We start from the raw sequence: 20,183 nt of genomic DNA, 5'->3' as shown, positions 1-20,183 counted from the left end.
GGGCGCGGGGCATGAGACCACTGCTCGACCCAGGTACTGAGCTTCTCGTCAGGTGGGAGGCTGAATTAGGTGATCTCCACGGCCTCTGCCAAGGCCTAGTCAGTGCTTCTAAAGGGCACCAAGTTGGCTCGGGCTGTAACCTACTTGGATACACGTTACTGATGTCAGAGCCGTAATCTATTAAGCAGCACTTACACAGATGAGTGCTGTGTAATTTTATCCGCCATCTCCATCCGTCTGGCCATCTGTACGTTTTACTCTTGGATCCCAAGGATGTTCTCTGCAGCCATATGGGCCCCCTGATGGGCCAGTACCCAGTGAAATGGACCTGCTGGGTTGGGAGGACTGAAAGTCCTGGAGCGTGTCCTTTGGGGTTCAGACCAGGACTGAGACCTGAGAGGTCATCTGATCGAGCAGAGGACAGCGGGTGATGGTGAGCCCTCCGTCAGAAGGCGCTCGCTTTGCTTGATGTTTTGCGTTTGCCAGCCGACGTCCTTGCCCCCGACGGGCCAGGGTATATTTATTTCTTTTTGGATGTTATCCGTCGAGCCCGTGTGTCACAGTTCGGTTTGTTGAGAGTGGGGAAGGAAAAGTATCTGGTACAGAACACCTACCAGGTGCAGGCCCTGTGCTGGGCTTGCACTGTGTGTTACCTTCTTGATTTCATCCTCCAGGCCTCTTGGGTGGCACTTGCCCTCCTCCTTCCTCCGTTACAGATGAGGAAACCGAGGCTGCAGGTTAATAAATGCCCTGTCCATACCTGCCCAGTTCCTCAGCCACCCCTGTCCACCTGTTTGTACCTTGCTGGGTGTGCAGGACGTGGAGCCCTTTCTCTGAACCTCTGCTGCTCTCCGTACAAACACAGAGAATGGGTGTGCAAAGGATCCTTCTTGACGTCGACATAAAGCTCAAGTTGGATGCCCCTGGGGACCTTGGTGATTTTAGGGCAGAAAATGTCCGTCAGTGTTGATTGATTGGCCCTCAGGTACCCAGGATAGAAATAAGACCAAAGAGCGAAGGTCTTATCCTCTGACTCCTGTGTCAGTTCTTCCTTGATAACGCGGATGGAACCCCCAAGTGAAGCGGAAGGGACAGCAGCCGTGCCGCCCTAGGCTCTGGGCAGGGGAGCCACCTGAGCCCTCCTTTGCTGATGCCTGGGATGCGTTTCTTGCTGATGGAGTTTTTGCAGCACCTCTTGCATCGTTCCTTTCAGGTCTCATGATACACACTGGAGGCTCACTGAGAAGGCCTCTGTCCCCCTGTCACGGATCCCACAGCAAGGCTGTGGGCAAGCTGACACGAGGCCTGAGAGTGTCACCTGAACCACCAGAAGGCACTTTCGTTAAATCATAGAACCAGTCCTGGAGGTCACCCTTGGAGACTAGTGTGCGTCTCCAGCAGCCCCAGACGTTCACTGATACTGATTTTCTTCATCTCTGGTTGAGTAGATGTCTGGAGACCGAAATTCCAAAACCTCCCTGAGTACGTTAACAAAAGTCGTCCCTGAGGTCTAACCAAAGTCTCGTCTGCTTCACAGTGCCTTTCTTTTTTATAAACCTCATGTTGGCTTGAAGAGCAACCACAGTACCTCCTTGTACTTAAAGAAATTTCCCAAGGAGGTCCCTGCCGCAATCTCCCATCACTTCAGGCAAATTTGGGGTTGCTTCTGTTTCCCGTTTTACTGGTCATCATTGTTTTTCTCTGGAGGCTCTTTGTTTTCCTGCCTTTGGCTGGAAGGGACAGACGGCTGTGCCAGTGCACCCCACAAAATATGCTGGCCTTTGGCTTCTGTAAGGAGGTTTGAGAATTGAGCTCAGAGAAAATTTGGAGTCCCCTTAACTTCTTGTCCCTGGGTCTTCTAGAAGGAAGGCTGAGCTGCCTCCCTGAAATCTGTGTGATTTTACTCTTAAATATTGCTAGAGATGTTATTGCTGACAGTTTACCTACACATACAGGGGCTTTGTAAGAGAAACACTTTCAAAAAAATTTTTTTTTCGGAGGTACAGTTTGTCGGTTGAGGTGTCATGGATGAGTATGTGAGAAGCTGTCCGTGTTCTGATCCACACGGGAGAGGGGGGACCAGACTGCTTACCAGATCGGGCAGACTTTCCTGGCCAGTGCTGTTTCCTGTGGGCCCCGGGGGACAGGTAAGGAGAGGTGTTAAGCTCTCAGGTCTCAGAAGAAAAGTGGTTCTTAGGCAACAGGTGGGACTTTGCTGCTTGCTAAAATCAGAATTAACTCACGTTGAAAAGCATCATGAAGACCCAGTGCTTTGGTATTGACCTTGGAGCTCAGGCCCTTCCCTGGAGCCCAGTGTCCAGATTAATTTGGTCTTCATCGTCCTCCAGCCCCTCTCTCGGGCCTTGGGAAGCAGCGATGAGCAGACGGTGGCCTCCGTCCAGCCCTGGCAGGGGAGAGGAGATGAAGCATGCTGTTTATGTCTGAGTTATCAAGAGACGCCTCTACAGTTTCGATGAGGGAGGAACTCTTTTCAGAAACATGAAGTTGAAATGTCAGTGCCTTTACAACCCATACTTCGTTCACTTCATCGCTTCCTTCTTTTCTGTTTAAAGTTTATATTATTTCTGAACTCATTAAAGCTGGCAACATCCTCAGAGACACTGGTGAGCTGAGACTTGCAGATGTTTACTGGTTGAAACCCATCAAACCTTGCTAAAAAAATGCCCTTAGAGTGAGTGATCATTTATACCAGGGGAGTGTTTGATTCTTAATGCCCTCTTCACTAATTATTAGATTCTTTTCAAATATCATACTTTTCCTGAAGTCAAGAGTAGTTGAAAATATTGGAAAAACAGTTCATGTTGAAAGGCTTGGGCCTGTCCAGGGGGAGGGTCTGACACCATTCTGCCTTGGGTGTATTACACTTTGAGAATTGGAAGCAATAACATTTGTCTCTGTGTCTAACGGAATCTGAATGGCGTCTATAACTAGTGGAATTCCAGCTGGATTTTTTTTTTTTTTGACTTCCTTCATTGTGACAGTCGCTGGGAAAGGCTCTTCGGTGTGTTTTTTGCCGTCAATTTACAGGCCGTCTTGACCTACCAGTACGAGGAGGGCTTGTTTATCTTTGGATGTTTTGGGGACACTAGACTTTGGTCATCACATAACACCCAGCACATTAGTCGATCCACCTATCTTACCTGCTAACTGATTTCCTTTGAAAGTGGTATTGATAGATGATACACCCTGCATTTGAGTAGCTTCCCGTAGTAATCAAAGTGCGTTTCACGTAGTGTTTCATAACTGCACCCTTGATGGACCCCCTCCGTGTGAGCACGCAGGGCAGGTGGTAAGAGTCATGTTTTTCAGATGAGGAACCCAGGGCACAAATCCAGTTAAGCAAGTTGCCCAAGTTCACGTAGCTGGTTATCGAGGAGCAATGGCTAAAATTCAGGTTTCCAGACTTGCAGTTCTCCAGGCTCCTGTGTCTAAAGCATGTGTGTTTTATCACCTGGTTCCTGGTACACGATCTTTGGGTTTTGATTGTTGTCATGGGTTTCTAAGAAAGGGACTCAAGACCTACAGTGGTCATTGGGTGACAGTGGTTCGGTGAACAACCTGTAACCCCCAGCCCCGGCAAAGCTTCAACTAGCAAAAGAGCCTTGTTTGGGAGCCCAGGTTAACAAAAGCATCGGGCCTTGCAGGAAAGTTGGGGCATTCACGTGTGTTCCTACCATGGCTGTTCTTTCCTGTGAGAAGAGTCTGTGAGACTCTCTGCTGTGCCGCTGAGAGACCTGGGCTGGCGGGTAGGGAGTGCATGATAAAAAGCCAAAAGGTGTTTGGAGTTTGACACACTCTTGCTTAGGTGAGAGGTGTTGGACGAAGCAGGGGCGTTGAGAGCATGGACTGAGGTGTCAGACCAGTGGGGCTTGAGTCCTGGGGCACCACCACCACTTCCTAGCTGTATGACTTGGCAAGTTATTTAACCTCTTTGAGTCTCAGTTTCCTCATCTGTAAAGTGGGGATAGTGGTAGCCCCTACCTCATGGGGTAGTTAGAAGGGTTAAATGAGATACCGTATACGAAGCACTTAGGTAGGTGGCAAGCAAATCAGAAGGCTTCAATTATTGTTCACTGTAATTTACAGATCAGGGGTCCCCAGGAAGTGATGGAAGTCTCAGTTAATCACAGGTATAGGAGGAGAACCCCACAAGCTAAGCCCCACACTTGGGTAGCCATTGCTGTCACTCTGTCACCCGCAGAGCCTCTGAACAAGCTGAACAGGAATGGGTTGGTCTGTTTGGAGACATCCCTTCAAGTCCTGGAGACTCCAGGGCCGAGGCCGAGGTGCCCGTGTGCCAGAGGCTGAGTAAAAAGAGAAAAAGTCAGACTCCAGGGAGGAATTTCCATCTGCTCCTGGAAGCACAAGGATTCAGCACTGTTCAGCAGTCACATTTTTCAAATTCTTGCATTTAGCCTGAGAACTTAATTCATTCTGCAGCAGAGAAGTGAGCACGCCTAGTGAATGTCATGGGCTGTGTACCAGGCAGTCAGATAGAAAAGCTCATTCTCTGGAGTCTCTGAAGGCTCAGTGTGAGGGTTTCTAGAAGGTGGACTGCTGCCGGGTGAAATGCTTTCCTTTGGGGAAGGATCAAAGTCTCAGAGCTGTCCCAGGAGCGCTGGGGACTGCTCCCCCCATACCGTCCCCCTCTCCCGCCAGACCTGCCCTGGATCACATCCACCTCTGCTTCCTGCTGCTGCCGCTTCCTTTATCTGAGATGCTCTTAAAGGGCTCCTCCCGTGTCCCTGCAGGTGCAGGCTGGCTGGCTGGCTCTGGGTCCCAAGGTTCCAAGACTGTCTTTGCCCTCCTTCCCCCAAGTCTTTGAATTCTGGGGAAGATGGCTTTTCAATAAGGTGCTCATTCGCTCACCGTCAGCGAAGGTGTGTTGTGTGTTCAGCGCATGGCGAAGGCCCGTGGCTCCCATTCTTCTCCCCACACCTCATCCTGCAGAGTGTGACCTCTTGCACCTAAAGAAAGGAGTCCCCCCACCCCATCCTGCACACTTCCGGCCTGTTGTTTAGAGGAGCTGCCAGTTGTCTGCTGGTCCCTAACTTCGGGCCGCCTCTGGTTTCAGGAGCCGGGTGGACCTGTCATAAATCACGCTCTGTTCCTTTGCAAGGACTTGGCTGGGCACAGAGGGTGGCTGCCAGGCTAATTAAGAGAGATCTTATTATTTTCAAGAGTGATCTGAAAGTGTGGTCTCCTTATTATTTTAAACTAAGACCTCAGTTCTTAAGTCCCCATACAGCTCACGCAGCCCGAGGAGGGCAAACTGTGTCCGCTTGACAGTTAGCTGAGAGCAGGAATGAAATCCGAGCTGCTTGCTGTGTCAGCCAGCCACCACCGAGCCTGGGCAAAGGGACTGGCTCGAGTAGGCAGGAGACGTGGGCTCTGTGTGGCCTTGAGATGTCTGTTTCCCCCTCTGGGCCTCAGTTTCCTCCTCTGTAAAATGTGTAGGGCTGGACTAAATGGGTAGTTCCCAAACAATGTCCTGTGGAGCCCTGGCGTTGCAAGGAGGAGTTGCAGTGATGAGAGGGGCGTCCTCCCTGCTGTGTTTCAGGCTGAGCAGTTCTGCCTGTATCTCTCTCATATCCGGGTCCTTACGGAAGGTGGTGTTAGGGGACAGAGGAGAAGCAGGGTTTCCCTGCTGGGAAAAACATCTGGAAGTGTCTGGAATAGGGTGCTTCCAGCTTTAACATTCTGGGATCCGTCTTTTCTGTTTTGTGGGGATTGTTTTTAAGCCTGGCTTACAGTGGCCATACCTGGGTCCCCTCCCACCTCTGTCCCCCAGAACTTCCATGGAGGTGGCCGCTGCAGGTGGTCACTCTCTCACCTGGCCCGACCCCGGCTTCCTTCCCTGAGGCCACTCCAAACATGGACCTGTTGTCCGTGATGTTGGCATTGACGCTGTGTCTGCCCCCAAACCCACCCTCGTTTTTTCGGAGTTGCCTGCCGATCACTGGGGCTGGTGTTCCGTGTGATCACCAAGAAGGCAGGCGGTGCACAGGGCCTTGAGTGCAGAGGCAGGGAGCGGGCGTGGCTCTGCCACACGTCAGCTGACCTCTCCTGACCCCAGCTCTCCTGTCTCTAACGTGATGGACTTATGAATGGTGAGATCTGTCTTGACAATCCCCTAAAACGCTCATGAGACAGCTTACGTGAAGAGAGGGCTTTGGAATCACATGCGATTTGGAGATAAGCAGAGGGTGAAGAAAGATGGGCCATGAGGGCGGCAGACGCAGGTCCCTCTGCAGGGGGAGATGGCCTCTGAGGGTGGCCCCTTGTCTGGACAGCCTTGACAAAGTTCTCTAGCCTTCGGGTAACAAAGCAGTTTTTTTCCCCCTTCTCTTCCTCTTTATTGTGATGTGATTTACATACAATAATATGTAGAGATTTTAAGTGTACACTTTGATCAGATTTGACAAATGTTTATACCTATCGTATTTGTTTTCATTGGCTGCTGTAACGAATTACAAAAATCTTAGTGGCTTGAGACAGCCAGATTTTTTATCTTACAAGTTCGACATGAGTCTTAACTAGACTAAAATCAAGGTGTCAGCGGGGCTGCATTCCTTCCTGGAGGCTCCGGGGCAGAATCCGTTTCCCCGCCTTTCCCAGTTTCTAGAGGCCCCTTGGCTATGGCCCCTTCCTCATGTTCAAAGCCAGCAACGCCGAGTGGAGTCCTTCTCACACCATATCACTCTACCCTCCTCTTCTACTTTTAAGAACCCTTGTGATGACACTAGCCCCTCTGAATAATCCAGCATAATCTCCCTATTTTAAGGTCAGCAACCTTAATTCCATCTGCAACCTTACTCCCCTTTGCCATGTAAGGTGACATATTCCCAAGTCCCAGGGATTAGGGTCTGGACATCTTTTCAGGGATGGGGACGCATTATTCTCTCTACCACACCTGTGTGAATTCCACCCCAATCAAGACATTTTCTTCACTCCAGAAAGTTCTCTTGGTTCCCTTTTAGTCACTTCCCATTCACCCGCCCCCCGTTTTGCTTCCTCTTACCTGGGACTAATGTTGCCTGCTCTAGACCAGGCTTATTTGGAAGGCGGTGCTCAAACCTGCTGGGTGGCGTGGAGTGAAAAGTCTGGAGAAGTGAAACAGTCTCTCCATGGCTCTTGGCTCTAGGTTTTGGGGGTGGAGGTTGGGGTGTGATTCACTGAAATACGCCCATGGAGGGAGGTAGACCAGTGCCCATGAAGAGCCTGAGGCGGGTCGGGGCCGAGTCCCCACCTGCTCTGGTCTGAGGTCCCACCCGCTTCTGGGGAAACAGTCCTGAGGAGGGCGCCCCCTTCCCACCCGCAGGTCCTCCGAGCACATTGTGACGGAAGCAGGTGGAATGAACAGGTCTGTGAGCCGTGTTCAGGGCCTGGTCTCACCGAGTCCAGATGACACCAGGCACCAGGGAGGGGCAGGAGCCCCTGGCCCCGGCCTGCTCCACGGCCCCTATGCCTTCCCCCGGCACAGCCCCTGATTGGGGACCGGGGGTCCTTAGTTCCTGCACATGCCTCCGTTTTCACTTCTCCTCCCGTACGAGGTACCAGCGCTTCCCCTCTGGAACCCAGATATCTTCCTTCTAGGGCGTCTGCTGAGCTTCTCAGTTGGGGCCCCTGCAGCCCCGCTGTCACCCCTCCTCGCTTCTCTGCCACTTCCCAGGCCGGTGCCTCTCACAGCGTCCTGGGAAGACGACATTTGTCACAGTGTGGGCTTCTCGGGCATGCTCCACACCTGATGCACATTATCTGAAAGACCCAAAAGGGTCTCCTGATCTCAAAAAGGAGTAATAGTAACAACCGCTTCATCAGGGGCTGTGTGTGAGGTGAGACGCACGAAGGTTCACCACAGGTTCCCGGCACCTCGTCAGGTCAGCTGTTGGGAGTGTTACTGTGATTATCTCGGGTCTTCATAACCTCCCGTGAAGGGTACACCCTGTTACAGTGCCCATTTTGCAGATGAGATGATTGGGGTTTCAGAGGCGTCGTCACTTTCTGAGGTGACACCAGCTAGTGAGCGGTGGAGCTGAAGACCGGTCTTTCTGACAGTTCTCGCCACTTAGCTGCTTGGGTGATGCCTTTGCTGTGGGGTTTTCACATGATACTAATGTCATGGCAGTGTGAAACCAACACACTTAGCGGGCACTGTGCTAAGCACCTGATGTGCACCCTGGCAGCCCTTCCACGTGGGTTCAGAGAGGTTGAGTAATTTGCCCACGGTCACAGAGCCAGTGGATGAGGGACCCCAGCCTTGAACCCGGGAAGTCCAACTGGAAAGCCTGCCCCACTAACCCCTCCATGAAGAGATGTTTCCTTGCTTCAAAGCACTGGTGGTATCTCTCCTCTTGCTTCTTACTAAGAGGTGTGATGGAGTTGGCCTCTCATTTCAGCGTGATGGCCGGGTGCCTCGGAGCCGAGCCCAAGACTCCCGGAATCACCTCTCCCATCCTCCAGCCCCCATCCTTGCTTGATGTCGCTTTTCTGTGCTTACTCATGTCACCGTACCCCGCTGTCCACTCTATCGTTTTATCGACCACGTTCTGTTTATAAAGCAGCTTCAAATCCTTGAGGGACGGGGACTGTTACAAACAGTGCAAAATAAATAATACTGGCCGTTGCAGAAACGTATGTAGAAGCCTGTAATCCTCAGTGCCTTGCCTTTCCCTCGTTTTATAAGAGGTGTCCTCGCCCTGACCCTATCAGGTGACATGGGCTGGGTTAACCAGCTAGACCTGAAGCGGTGCATTTGTAGCAGGTGATGGGTGTGTACTCTCGCGCTCTTCCCGATGACACATGGCAGGCTTTGGCTCTTTATTTATTTACTTATTAAAGTGCACTTGTTTTCTTGAATGACCGGAATGTCCAAGGATGCTTTTTCAGTTGCCTCCATGCCATGAGAAGACTTAAGGGGCAGCAACTGAAGTTCATTGCCCCGAGCAGCCGCCTCCTTGTGCAGTCCCCCCCTGACCCCATGTGGGTGAGATGCTGTGTGACGCCTCTTGGTGGAAAATGTAATCACCGTATTTAGGTGGCTCTCGGTTGAGGTCTTCGTCCCCCGCACACCTCCTCTTGTTTGTTTGCGGAAGCGCTGGCCCTCAAAGAAGTGAACAACTGGAACTTGGTTTCTCACGTTAGAGGATATGAGAAATAAGAATCTACAGTATGGTGGGAATTTATTTCTCCCGTGGCCGGATCTGATGGGGGTGGGGCGTGTAGCGAGTCAAGAGGAGCCATAACGTGTCGAGTTGTATTCGTTCTTTCATCAAATCATTATAGAGCGCCTTCTATGTGCTGGGCCTCTTCTGGGTGTTCTGACGACAGCTGTGAACCATGTAGGCGAGGCTCCTGCCCTCTTAGAGCTTACGCTCTGCCCAAGACAGACAGTTAAGTAGGTAAACAGTAAATACAGGTGTCGTTTCAGGGGCCAGTTGCTATGAAGAATAAAATAGAGCGTGTGAGGATAAACAGCTGGTGTGGCTGCTGTTAGTAGGATGGTCGGGGTGGTTCTCTGGAGGAGGTGATGTTAATGCTGTGACTGACAGGTGAGGAGACCCAGCCATGGGAAGAGCCAGGAGGAACCGGGCAGTGGCGCTGAGTGTCTGCCGCTGTTTGCCAGCACTCTGTGGCCTCAGTGGTTAAAAGGCTACTTTAGTGAAAGTCATTAGCGTGACTATTGAACGACTGTGTCTTTTTCCTACCAAGCCGCCAGTTTCACGGGGCGCAGGCCTCTTTTTGCTGAGCATTGTTTCTCCTATAATGGGCGTAATCCCTGACTCATGGCAGGCGCACAGTAAATAGTGGATGGGCGGATGGACAAACGGAATGCCGGTTGAATGGATGGACGTACTAGAAGCCTAAAAGAAAACAGAGGGAAGCAAAGGGCAGTGGAGCACACTGAAGGCTCGAGCTTGGTTCCCAGAGTGGGAGTGTTGGAGGACTCAGTGACACACAGGATGGAGGCAGGCAGTGACTTGTAAACTGGCATTTGGGAGTGGCTGGAAGAGAGAAGACAGAACCAGAGAGCACAAGTAGGAAGGCTGGATCCTGTGCTGTGTTTAAGAAACAGCCAGAGGTAAAGAAGAACAGGCAGAGGGAAAAGAAAGGGCACGGTCAAGAAGAGCTTGGTGGGCAAATGAGGCTGACATTTGTCAGGGCAGCATATGGGCTAGTGGCTAGAAGGAGGGTCACAGTGACTGAAGTTGCATGTTGGCAGATGGGAACGTGGTGGCTCTCGGGGCGGGGGCAGGCGCTGAATCAAGCACTGGGTGTGGGGGGGTGAGAGATGGAGCAGTTAAGGGGCTTCATGAGGCTGGTAAGATGTTGCTTTTCTCTGGGATTGCAAGCCTAGGGTTACCTTCTGTAGGGAAGTGCCATCTTTCCAAATGGGGGAGGATATGAAATTGGCAGAAAGCTCCCACTGGGAGAAGCAAATATATTGTTCGGAGCTTTGTTTTAGTCCTCTGGAAATTGACTGTATTGTATTTTTATGTAAATAATTCACAACAGCCTGGTATTTGCAAAGGGGTGAAAAGAGAGTGCTCACAAATGAAGTTGAGATACCATATTGTGTTTTTATATCAACAATGTATACTATTGCTTGCAGTGGGTCCAAAAACAAATGTGTATTCAAGAGGCGAGCTACCTGTTCATTGTTAGCTTTTTCATCTAATCACCCTTTACCTGCCCTTTAAAACCTGATCCGAAAATCACTTTTTTCACGACGATTCTGGGATCACTCCAGCCCAATGTCATCCTTGCCACCTCTGAGCTTCTATAATATAATTGTCTGTGTAGCTTCTGGAGCATGTTTTATGCATTTAAGCCCTCCTTATGGGCGTGTCATGCTAACCTGGTATGGAGCCCTATAGGGGCAGGTAGCACGTCTTACTCATCTGTATATATCCACAAGGCTTTGCAAAGAGGAGGCCTCATAGAAGTCCTTAAACACATGACTGGCCCTGCAACAATCACCAAAAATACATTCTGTTTCCATTGTTAGTGGAGTTGATTTATATGTGTGTAGGGGGTTGTGCTTCGTTGGCTGAAATCTGCCCACCACCCCTTAGCATGCTTCCCAAGCCTATATGACTGATTCAGCCAAGGAATGGCATTTTGCTTTAAAGACTCTGTGTAGAAAACCTCAGGCTGTGGAAGCCAGAGAATGACAGTGCCTTGAACGGTGTTTAACCCTGGTCCAAAGTTAGACCGTTTTTGAGGTTTTGGGTCTGGCTCTGATCTCCACGAGGTTTTGGTGTCCTGAGTGGGATTCAGTAACTGGTGTGTCACAGTGTTGAAAAAGCTGTGGGTTTTCCTTGGCAGCACTCCTTTTTCTGCCGGTTGACAGAAGATAAGAAGTCGGAGAAATTCTTCAAGGTCTTCTATGACCGGATGAAGGTGGCCCAGCAAGAAATCAAGGCAACGGTGACCGTGAACACCAGTGACTTGGGAAATAAAAAGAAAGATGATGAGGTAGACAGGGATGCCCCATCACGGAAAAAAGGTAAATGCTCCCCTGCGTGCAGCTCTTCAGTCAGCTGGATTGTAAACATGGGAGGAATCCCTGGTTTTCCTTCAGTTTTTACACGACTTCTAGGCTCCAAACTGTTTTCTGACTGGGGCTTTCAGAAGAAGAAAACCAATCTGGTTGTGATATAATTCTTCCTGTGTAACCTGAACTGAATTCCTGCTGCTTTGGAGGCTCCTCTTGTTTAATAAACTAACATACATTCTTCTTTGTCAAACTGAGGGTTTTATTGGCAGGAAATCCATTAATAATCTTTTCCTGTAATTTCCATTTAATGTTAGAGAAAGTTGTGGAATACGCACTTTTAAATTGGCTGTCGTCTTTTGTCAGCTAATCCGCCCTTATTTTCTGAAATATTTGAAAGTTCATAAAGCTTTTTATCCATTATCCCCCTTGAAGAGGAGTTATACTGGGGAGTGGGTAGACCCAAAAGTGTTGGAGTCAAATGGCCTTGAATAGGTCTGAGTCTCGTTTTTTTAAGTCTAGAGCTGAGTTTCTCAGCCACAGCACATGGGACATCTGGAGAATCCATTGCTATCGGGGCTGCCCTGTACATTGCAGGCTGTTTAGCAGCATATGTGGCCTCGACCCAGTAGATACCAGTAGCTCACCCCCAACTTAAAATCTCTCCAGACATTGCCTGTCGTCCCCTGGGTGGAGATGGGGTCAAAATCATCCCTAGTTGATCGCCACTGGTCTAGAATGGGGATAAAGAGAAGAAAAAGAAGAAAGGCTAACATTTACTGAGTACTTTCTATGAACCAGGCACTGTCCAAAGTCCTTTACATGTGTTACTTCATTTAGAAGTCAAGTGGACATTGTAAAATCGATAAAATCGTTATCCCCATTTTACAGATGAGGAAACTGAGGCATAGGGATGGTAATTAACTTGTAGGATATGGAGCTAGTAAGGATATGGAGCTCGTAAGTACTAGAGCCAGGATTTGAACCCAGGGAGTCTGGCTACAGCATCTAATGCTCCTAACTCTAGTGCCTGGTTACCTTACAGGGTTACTCTGAAGATTCGATGAGGTAATAAACGTGAGGTGCTTAATCACGGTGCCTTGGGGCTTAGTAAAGGGCTCCATCAGTGGTTGTCTAAGAACAGTAATTACAGTTTGCTTAGCTTATGTTGAGTGTCTCAGGAACATTCTAGAGGAAGACTTCACTGATGTTCTCCCCATTTTACAGATGAGGAAGCTGAGGCCCAGAGCCATAGATGTATGAGGTTGACAGAACCTCTGCTGCTTTTCCCCTAAACCACAGAGCAAGTGTAGGTGACGTGTTAGAGCCACCAGCAAGCTGGAAGGGCTCAACTTACTTTTAATCCTAAGAGGTGAGAGAAGATGGTGGCTTCTTGGAGCGTTTTGCCAACCTTGAGAGACTCTCGGGTGAATTCCAGAACTTAGGTCTCTGAATGTCGTCTTTGGCGTGGTGAATAGTGTTCCTGGGATTCGGCAGCATTGACCACCTTACATTTGCGTTCTAGCCAAAGAGCCCACGACACAGATAACGGAAGAGGCCCGGGATCAGCTTGTGGAGGCCTCTGCCGCCACCAGGAAAGCCTTCACCACCTTCAGAAGGGAGGCCGACCCCGACGATCACTACCAGTCAGGGGAGGGCGCCCAGGCCACAGCAGACAAGACCAAGGACGACCTGGAGATGAGCGCAGTCATCACCATCATGCAGCCCATCCTCCGCTTCCTGCAGCTCCTGTGCGAAAACCACAACCGGGACCTACAGGTGAGGGCCGGGGGGCAGTGGAGGGGGCGGTCCCAGGTCCTCACAGCTACCGCCGCTTACTGTGACATCTCAGCTCCTCTCCTTTCAGCCCATCTCTTCGAGCTGAGGACCCTGCATGGTTCTCGATGTCTGGGCACTAGAAGCGTTTCTCTGTCTCGTCGTCCCCGCTGTCTCCACAGGGACAGGGACCAGATCTCATGTTCAACAGTGTAGCTCCCACCTGCTCCACGTGTGTTTGTTATATGTGTGTATGTGCCTCTGTGTGTGTGTGTATGAGCCTCTGTGTGTGTGTGTATCTGGTAGCCTGCCACCGTTTGATACATAGATGTACAGGTAAAACTTGAATGGATGGAGGGGTGGATGATTAAATATACTAGACTTAACAGAATCTGGTACATAGAATGTTCTAATCAAATATTTCTTGGTTGAATGAATGAAGTGGCTTTCTGGTGTTTTACACAAATGTTCAAAAATATTTGTTGAACTGATTATTCCAGAAATCCTTTGTTCACTTTTTTTTTTTGTCGTGGGATAATAACAATGGCCAGGTTTATTGGGCACTTAGATGATCCTGGATGCTAAGCATTGCCTGTATTATAACACTTGTTTTATAGATGAGGAAACCAAGATGCACAAGACCCAGTTAGGGAGTACAGAGCTTGGAACTGAACCCAGGCAGTCTGGTGGGTAGAGGCTGTGCTGTCAACCACCGCATTAAGATAGAGGGCGTTTCCTTCCTTGCAGAGTTTCCCCAACAGCAAAGGCTTTTCAGGAAGGGCCAAGGATGGGTTCCAGAGATACCCTCTTCGTTCTCAGTGGACACAGATCTGTGGAAGGTGTCTCTGCCCAGGAGAAGCATGCTAGAGCACCGGGGCCTTGGCCTTCTCCTAGTTTTGCTTCTGACTCTTGGGGAAAACACCCCTCTCTGCCTAAAACAGATGAGGATGAACAGGAGAAGTGTGTCTGAACTCCTCTAAGGTAGAATGTTTTCTCCTAAAATAAATAAATTGGTGGGGGTAGTTTTATCTGAATTGTGATGGTTTGAAAAGAAAATAATTCTAGTCCGAACACCGCAAGGGGAAGGTGCAGCCTTGAAATATTTGCACAACTGAGTTTACCCACCAGGTGATTTGATGGCCTTTCACATGTTAGCTGTGGCCAGACCATTCGGTGCCACCACCAGAAATCGCTAACGCTTAAAATGTGCTGCAGAATCTCTGCCTGGATAAGTTGAGTAAGAAATTATATTGTTAAGCAGTAAGACAGCACAATTTAATGGAAGTGGGGGAAGTCTGCAGTATGAGTACTTACTGTGCTGATTTTTGTTTTCAATCAAATGGGTCCGAAGAGCCTGGGCTTTGAAAAAGCATCGAGGGACTTCCCTGGCAGTCCAGTGGATAAGACTCTGTGCTTCCACTGCAGGGGTCACGGGTTCCATCCCTGGTCAGGGAGCTAAGGTCCCACATGCCGCGTGGCACGGCCAAAAAAATAAAAAATGAAATGAAATTTAAAAAAAAATAGCATTTAGATCCAAGGTCATCAACCAGCCACATCTGGGCCATATTTCAAAATGAAGGGATTTCCATCAGCTCCACTGTCAGCCACGCAGGGACTTCAGGCGCGTTCTCTGCTTTGCTGCCCACTCCTTTCCTCCACTGACATTCCAGCTTCATCCCTGACCACGTCTGAGTGTGGGATCTTGGCCGTGAGTCTGTTTTTCTTGCCTGTTGCTCAAACATTCCTACTTTGGACATAGAACACGTCGGCCCTTGATGCACTGGCCTGACTTGCGTGGATGCCAAGATCAGTGGGTGGACAAGGCCCTCATGACCCAAAGGTCCGGGGTCCGGTTACTGGCTCGTTGGCTGGTGTTTGTCTGGAGGCGGACTGTGTCTGCTCCACCTACCGTATCTACACCGTTCATCACCGGGGAGACAGGCCAAGGGAGTGTGAGCGATGCCATGGGAAAGCACGCTGTCCCACCAGTAAGAAAACAAAGCCTACAGCTCGACTGTGGTGTCTTTGTGGATGGGGGCCCTACCCGGCTGGGGCGATTTCTAGGCTGAACTTGGTGGCCAGTGCCCTGTATCGTTCCCCTATACCAGTGTTACTGGTTTCCACCAACCTCGGGCTCCAAAGGAAAAGTAGGTTGAGACTATGCATATGTGTGTTGATCTCCTCATCTCGGCGAGTACCCTGCTCTGTGCCCTGCCCTGGGGGTGATGGAGACCGCCCCCCCGACCTTCCCCTCACGGAGCTGCGCATCTAGGACAGGAGCCACTCGGCAAGTGGGAGGCTGCCGTGCAGGGTGATAAGTGCTCCAGTTGTGTCATCTTAGGGGTTTTGTGGGTTCAGAGCAAGAGAACCAACACAGTAGTAAACTGGGTCCAGGAAGGCTTCCCAGAGGAGCTGATGTCTGCTGAGTTCTGAGCAAACAAAACACAAGGCTACCTTGAGTCGAGTCCATCCGTGAATGTCAGAGGGGCGGTCCTGATGTGCTTGTTTCCCGGACGTGGCTCTGGTTTCGTGGACCTGTTCTACCTTCCGTCCGCCCCCTTGACCTGCCGTCTTCACAGCACACCCAGCCTCCACTGGGAAAGCAGAGGGAGGCTCCCATTGTACGAATTCACCACTTCCTTTGGGGAAGTCTTCACAGTTTTTGTTTTGTACCTTAGCTCTTTGCAAAACTCTGCTTTGAACGAATTCCCTAAGAACTCCATGGGCAGAAGCCCCTTTTAATGAGTCCTTCCAAAACAACATTCTCTAATACGCCACTCTGCCAGAAACAGTGGTATCGGGGGGAGAGGAAGTGTACAGTATATTTCAATATATATACATTTAAAGCTTAGCAACTTAACCTTTGAAGGTTCTATAACGCCAGTGGTGTTAACTGCTTGGGGCTGCAGAATCCCCCGTTTGAACATCTTAGGCAGAAACGTACGTGGTAAAGGAGATGAGAACAAAGCTGCTTTGTTCAGAGTAGAAATGACAGAGTGTCAGAACTTTGCTTTCCTCCCTCACCTGCAAGAGCCCTGAGGGCTGGGGCATTCCTGGGCTCCTCCAGGGTTTTGCAGGGAGTGGCTGGAAAACCAGTGATCTGGACCAGTGGTTCACAAGGATGAGTGCCGCACCCATCTACAGACTCCCACTAAGCCAGGCACACGGAGGTAGTAATAACATTGCTCTGATACGATGGTATTTGTAGGAATCCAGTTCTCAAAATGATGGTTTTAGGTGGGATTCAACGACTCTGCCTGCCACCCTCTTGACAGTTTTCTGGAACCGACGGTGGATCTCTGGGTCAGGGTTTCCTCGTGGATTCCGAGGGAGAAGACATTCTCACGAGGAGGGAATTATCAGCTCCCTGGTATAAGGAAGTGCAGACGAGCCCAGAGAGAGAGGGACTCTGGCCCTTTGAGGTTGCCCGGAGTTGCTTGTCGTATTTAGAACCTTAACTTTCCTGTTGGTAAATGTTCAGTAGCGATAAAGCCACTGAGTTTGACTTTGCCGAATGGGCGGTTGCTGCCTTAAGCAAGCTTTGTTCACAGTAGCGAGAGACGTGATGGGAAGGACTGTTTTTGAACCATTTTCCGTATGCTTTTGAACCTTCCCCTGAGAGGCTGGCTTTGCCTTTCACCTGGGTTAAGGAATACAGGTCTTGCTCTCTCTCCACTGCAGTCTGTTTAAGCACAGACTTGAAGTCTTGGATCTCCTTCGTCTACCCATCTTGACTTGGTCCCTGGCCCTCCAAGGAAGACGACAAAAAGAACAGGACTTCTCTAGTCTGGACAGGGTGGGGTAGGTGGTATGTGCTGTGGGTGAGCTCTATTCCTTGAGCATAGAAAGAGTTCCCATGGGCCTTTAGCGAGTGGCACGCCTCTGTTTTAGTAGAGAACAAGAGAAAATGGAACTGAGTTAGGAAGGAGAGATTCTGACTAGACATTCTGCAAAGGCCATGAGAAATGGGAGAGGCTTTCAAGAAAGGGCAGCCCACCGTCCTTCCTGGGGAGTCTGCAACATGTCATCTGCTGGCCTTGATGAGTTCCCAAGTCCCCTTTCCTTCATCCAACTTAATCCAGATACTTCAGCCAGTGTTTACGAAGCCCATGGCACGAGCCAGTCCCTGGGCCAGTTGTCGGTCATCAGTGCTGGTGCCCCAATCTCACTGGAGTCAGGATGGAGAGCTTCCTGAAAGAAGTGACTTGAGATGCCATCCTGAAGGAAGAGGAGTCAATCAGGGTGGAGACAGGGAGGCGGGGAGTGACAGGCAGAGGGAATAGTGGGGCTGAAGCCCAGGAGATGAGAGAGTGGAGGGTGCTTAAAGAGCAGGAAGAAGTTCATTGCTGCCAGCCAGAGGAGCATGGCAGGAGAGATGATGTCCGTGAACAGAAAGGGGCATGACGGGAGTGGCCACATCCCTGAGCAGAGGTGGGGAGGGGCAGGGCGTGGCAGGAATGATGACACAGGAGTTGCAGAGGCAGAGTGGCCTCGAGAGCCATGCTGTGAATTTGAGCCTAGGTTAGCCTGGCTGTCTCCTGCCCTCTCCCTGAATACTCCTTCACTCCACCTCTGCATGCTGAGGGGTTCAGCCAGGCCCTCGAACAGGTAGCATCTTCCCCGAGGGACTGGGGTGAGAAATGGCTGCAGAACCCTCCTCTGGCTTCCTGTGACCCTTAGAAAAATAGTCACCTTACGAAAGCCCACGTGGTCTCAAATCACCTGTCCTTCCTCCACCTCCACCTGCACCTGAATGACTGTGCAATTTCTAGACTAGTCAGGAAGGCTTGCGCAGAAGGCCCTGAGGTTAACTTGGGGCGGGGGTGAGGGGGGGGTTATCTAGAGGATGAGTCGAGCATAAACTTGATTACCAGCTTTTAATCTGGGCATTTATGGATGTTTTAATTACACAAGGAATACATGAATATATTCTATGAAGGTTTAAATGAAAATAAGTGTTTGGTTTGAGAAAACAGTCCCTCTACCCATTCCCACGTCTCTACCCAGAGAGAACTGCTGTTGGTTTGGACTGTATCCTTCCTGTCCTTTTTCTGTATATTTGGATGGAAGCATTGGATATATATTAATCTGCTCTTTGCCTTTTTGTTCGTTTAACGTAACAGTATGTCCTGGAGGTCTTTCCATATTGGCACGTATGGACCTACCTCAGTGTTTCCAACTTGTGATATCAAATGATGCTGATACACTATCACTTGTTTACTTCCCAACTGACGGGCATTTAGCTTGTTTCCAGTTCCCCTCTGTCTCAAACAGTGCTGTAGCAGACATCCAGTACGTACTTTGTGAATAGTGATAGAAGTGGAATTACCAGGTCAAAAGTTAACATTCATTTTATCTTTTGATTATATCTTTTTACTTTAAAAAGATACAATTTTCTACAGTTTTCTACAGTAAACATGTAACTTTTATAACTATGCCCAAAAGAATATCTGGGGTTAATCTTCCCTTCTTTTTAAGAAGAGATTACTGGAGTCTGTGACGAAAACAAAAAACAAAAAACAACTCCTCTGCATCAGAATAGGCTGTGAGTTATGAGGTGGTTGAATGTGGCTTGCTTGACTTGGTTGAGAAATTATCTGCTGTTCTGTCTCTTGTTAGCATTGCAAGTTTACCTGGAGAATACATACTCGGGCACGTGCACCCAAGCACACACACATTTACTCGCTTCTGTTCCTTCCTGTAATAACGGAAGTGGCCAAACAAGATAAGCCAGGTTCCCACCATGGCAGGTGGGCTTAAGCCCAGCCTGTAACACTTCATTCTGTGATGAACTAGCCTCAGTGTTAGGTTCTGGGCATTCAGCATCCAGACCCCAGCGTCATCTTTTAAACATTAACTAGTGTCCTTGGAAACGTCAAAAGGCTCTGAACTTAACATGCGATGGGTGGGGAGGTGGGCTGGGGCGGAAAAGAAAGAAATGAGAACTTAAAAATGAGAACTTCAGACTCCAGTTCTCTTAAAAATGAGAACTGGAGTCTGAACTGGGTCGTCAGAGAGGAGCTCTCCTCCCCTGCATCCCATACAAAAGCACCTTGGAGAACAGGCCACAGTGTTTGCAGTCATTGCCATAGACCATGTCCACGGTTGACCGTCATGGGGGCTGACTGACTCTTCTACCCAACACTGCATCTCTCTGCGTAATTGCTGCTCAATCCCAGGCCCCAACCAATTACATACCATCAAAAGGGCAGAATGAGTGACCTTTTCCCTCTTCTCTTTGCCTTTGTTCCCCCAACCTGGGGACTGCCCAATTGCAGAACTTCCTTCGTTGCCAAAATAACAAGACCAACTACAATTTGGTATGTGAGACGCTACAGTTTCTGGACTGTATTTGTGGAAGTACCACCGGGGGTCTCGGTCTTCTCGGACTCTATATCAACGAAAAGAATGTGGCCCTCATCAACCAAACCCTGGAAAGTCTGACCGAATACTGTCAAGGACCTTGCCATGAGAACCAGGTAAATCCATTTGCATTTCGGGGCGGAGAAAGAAGTTTATCGTTTTGAAACGTTGTTGACAGGGACTAGTTCAGAAGTCGCACAGCATCTCCCTAGGGGCCTAGGGATTCAGTAGAACTGGAGGCCTCTTCCAAGCAGTGAGGAGGGAGCAACCGAGCGTTACCATGTTTCAGGACGTGACCTAATCACAGGCGCTTGAGGGGCTGTCGGGGTGATCGCGCCCAGCTTGGTTCGGTTTGAACGGCCCAACTCGAAGTTGACCAGGGGTACATATTAAAGTTGGAGTTAAATGAATATGACCAGGAGACTGGGCTCTATTTCAAATATTAGGAAAGACTCAAAAAGGGGCCACTTCATGGAAGGAGGTTGATAGCGAACTAGAGAGAAAAACCTTGCTGTATATGAGACAA

The 20,183-nt window shown here is 49.6% G+C and overlaps 1 protein-coding gene across 2 annotated transcripts in view; it reads left to right on the top strand.

Annotated features, from left to right (window-relative positions):
* ITPR1 (inositol 1,4,5-trisphosphate receptor type 1) overlaps positions 1 to 20,183 on the top strand; it is a 324,061-nt gene that overhangs the window by 239,101 nt on the left and 64,777 nt on the right. For both annotated transcript variants that reach the window (XM_024747000.1, XM_024747001.1), the window contains 3 exons: positions 11,350 to 11,530; positions 13,044 to 13,297; positions 19,573 to 19,773. In XM_024747000.1, coding sequence (XP_024602768.1) covers positions 11,350 to 11,530; positions 13,044 to 13,297; positions 19,573 to 19,773 — 636 coding nt within the window. The remainder of the gene's footprint in view (positions 1 to 11,349; positions 11,531 to 13,043; positions 13,298 to 19,572; positions 19,774 to 20,183) is intronic.

The sequence above is a fragment of the Neophocaena asiaeorientalis genome, unplaced genomic scaffold (genome assembly GCF_003031525.2).
Source record: "Neophocaena asiaeorientalis asiaeorientalis breed wild unplaced genomic scaffold, Neophocaena_asiaeorientalis_V1.1 scaffold130, whole genome shotgun sequence".
In the NCBI taxonomy this organism is placed as follows: Eukaryota; Metazoa; Chordata; class Mammalia; order Artiodactyla; family Phocoenidae; genus Neophocaena; species Neophocaena asiaeorientalis.
This window is presented reverse-complemented; position numbering and strand designations above follow the sequence as displayed.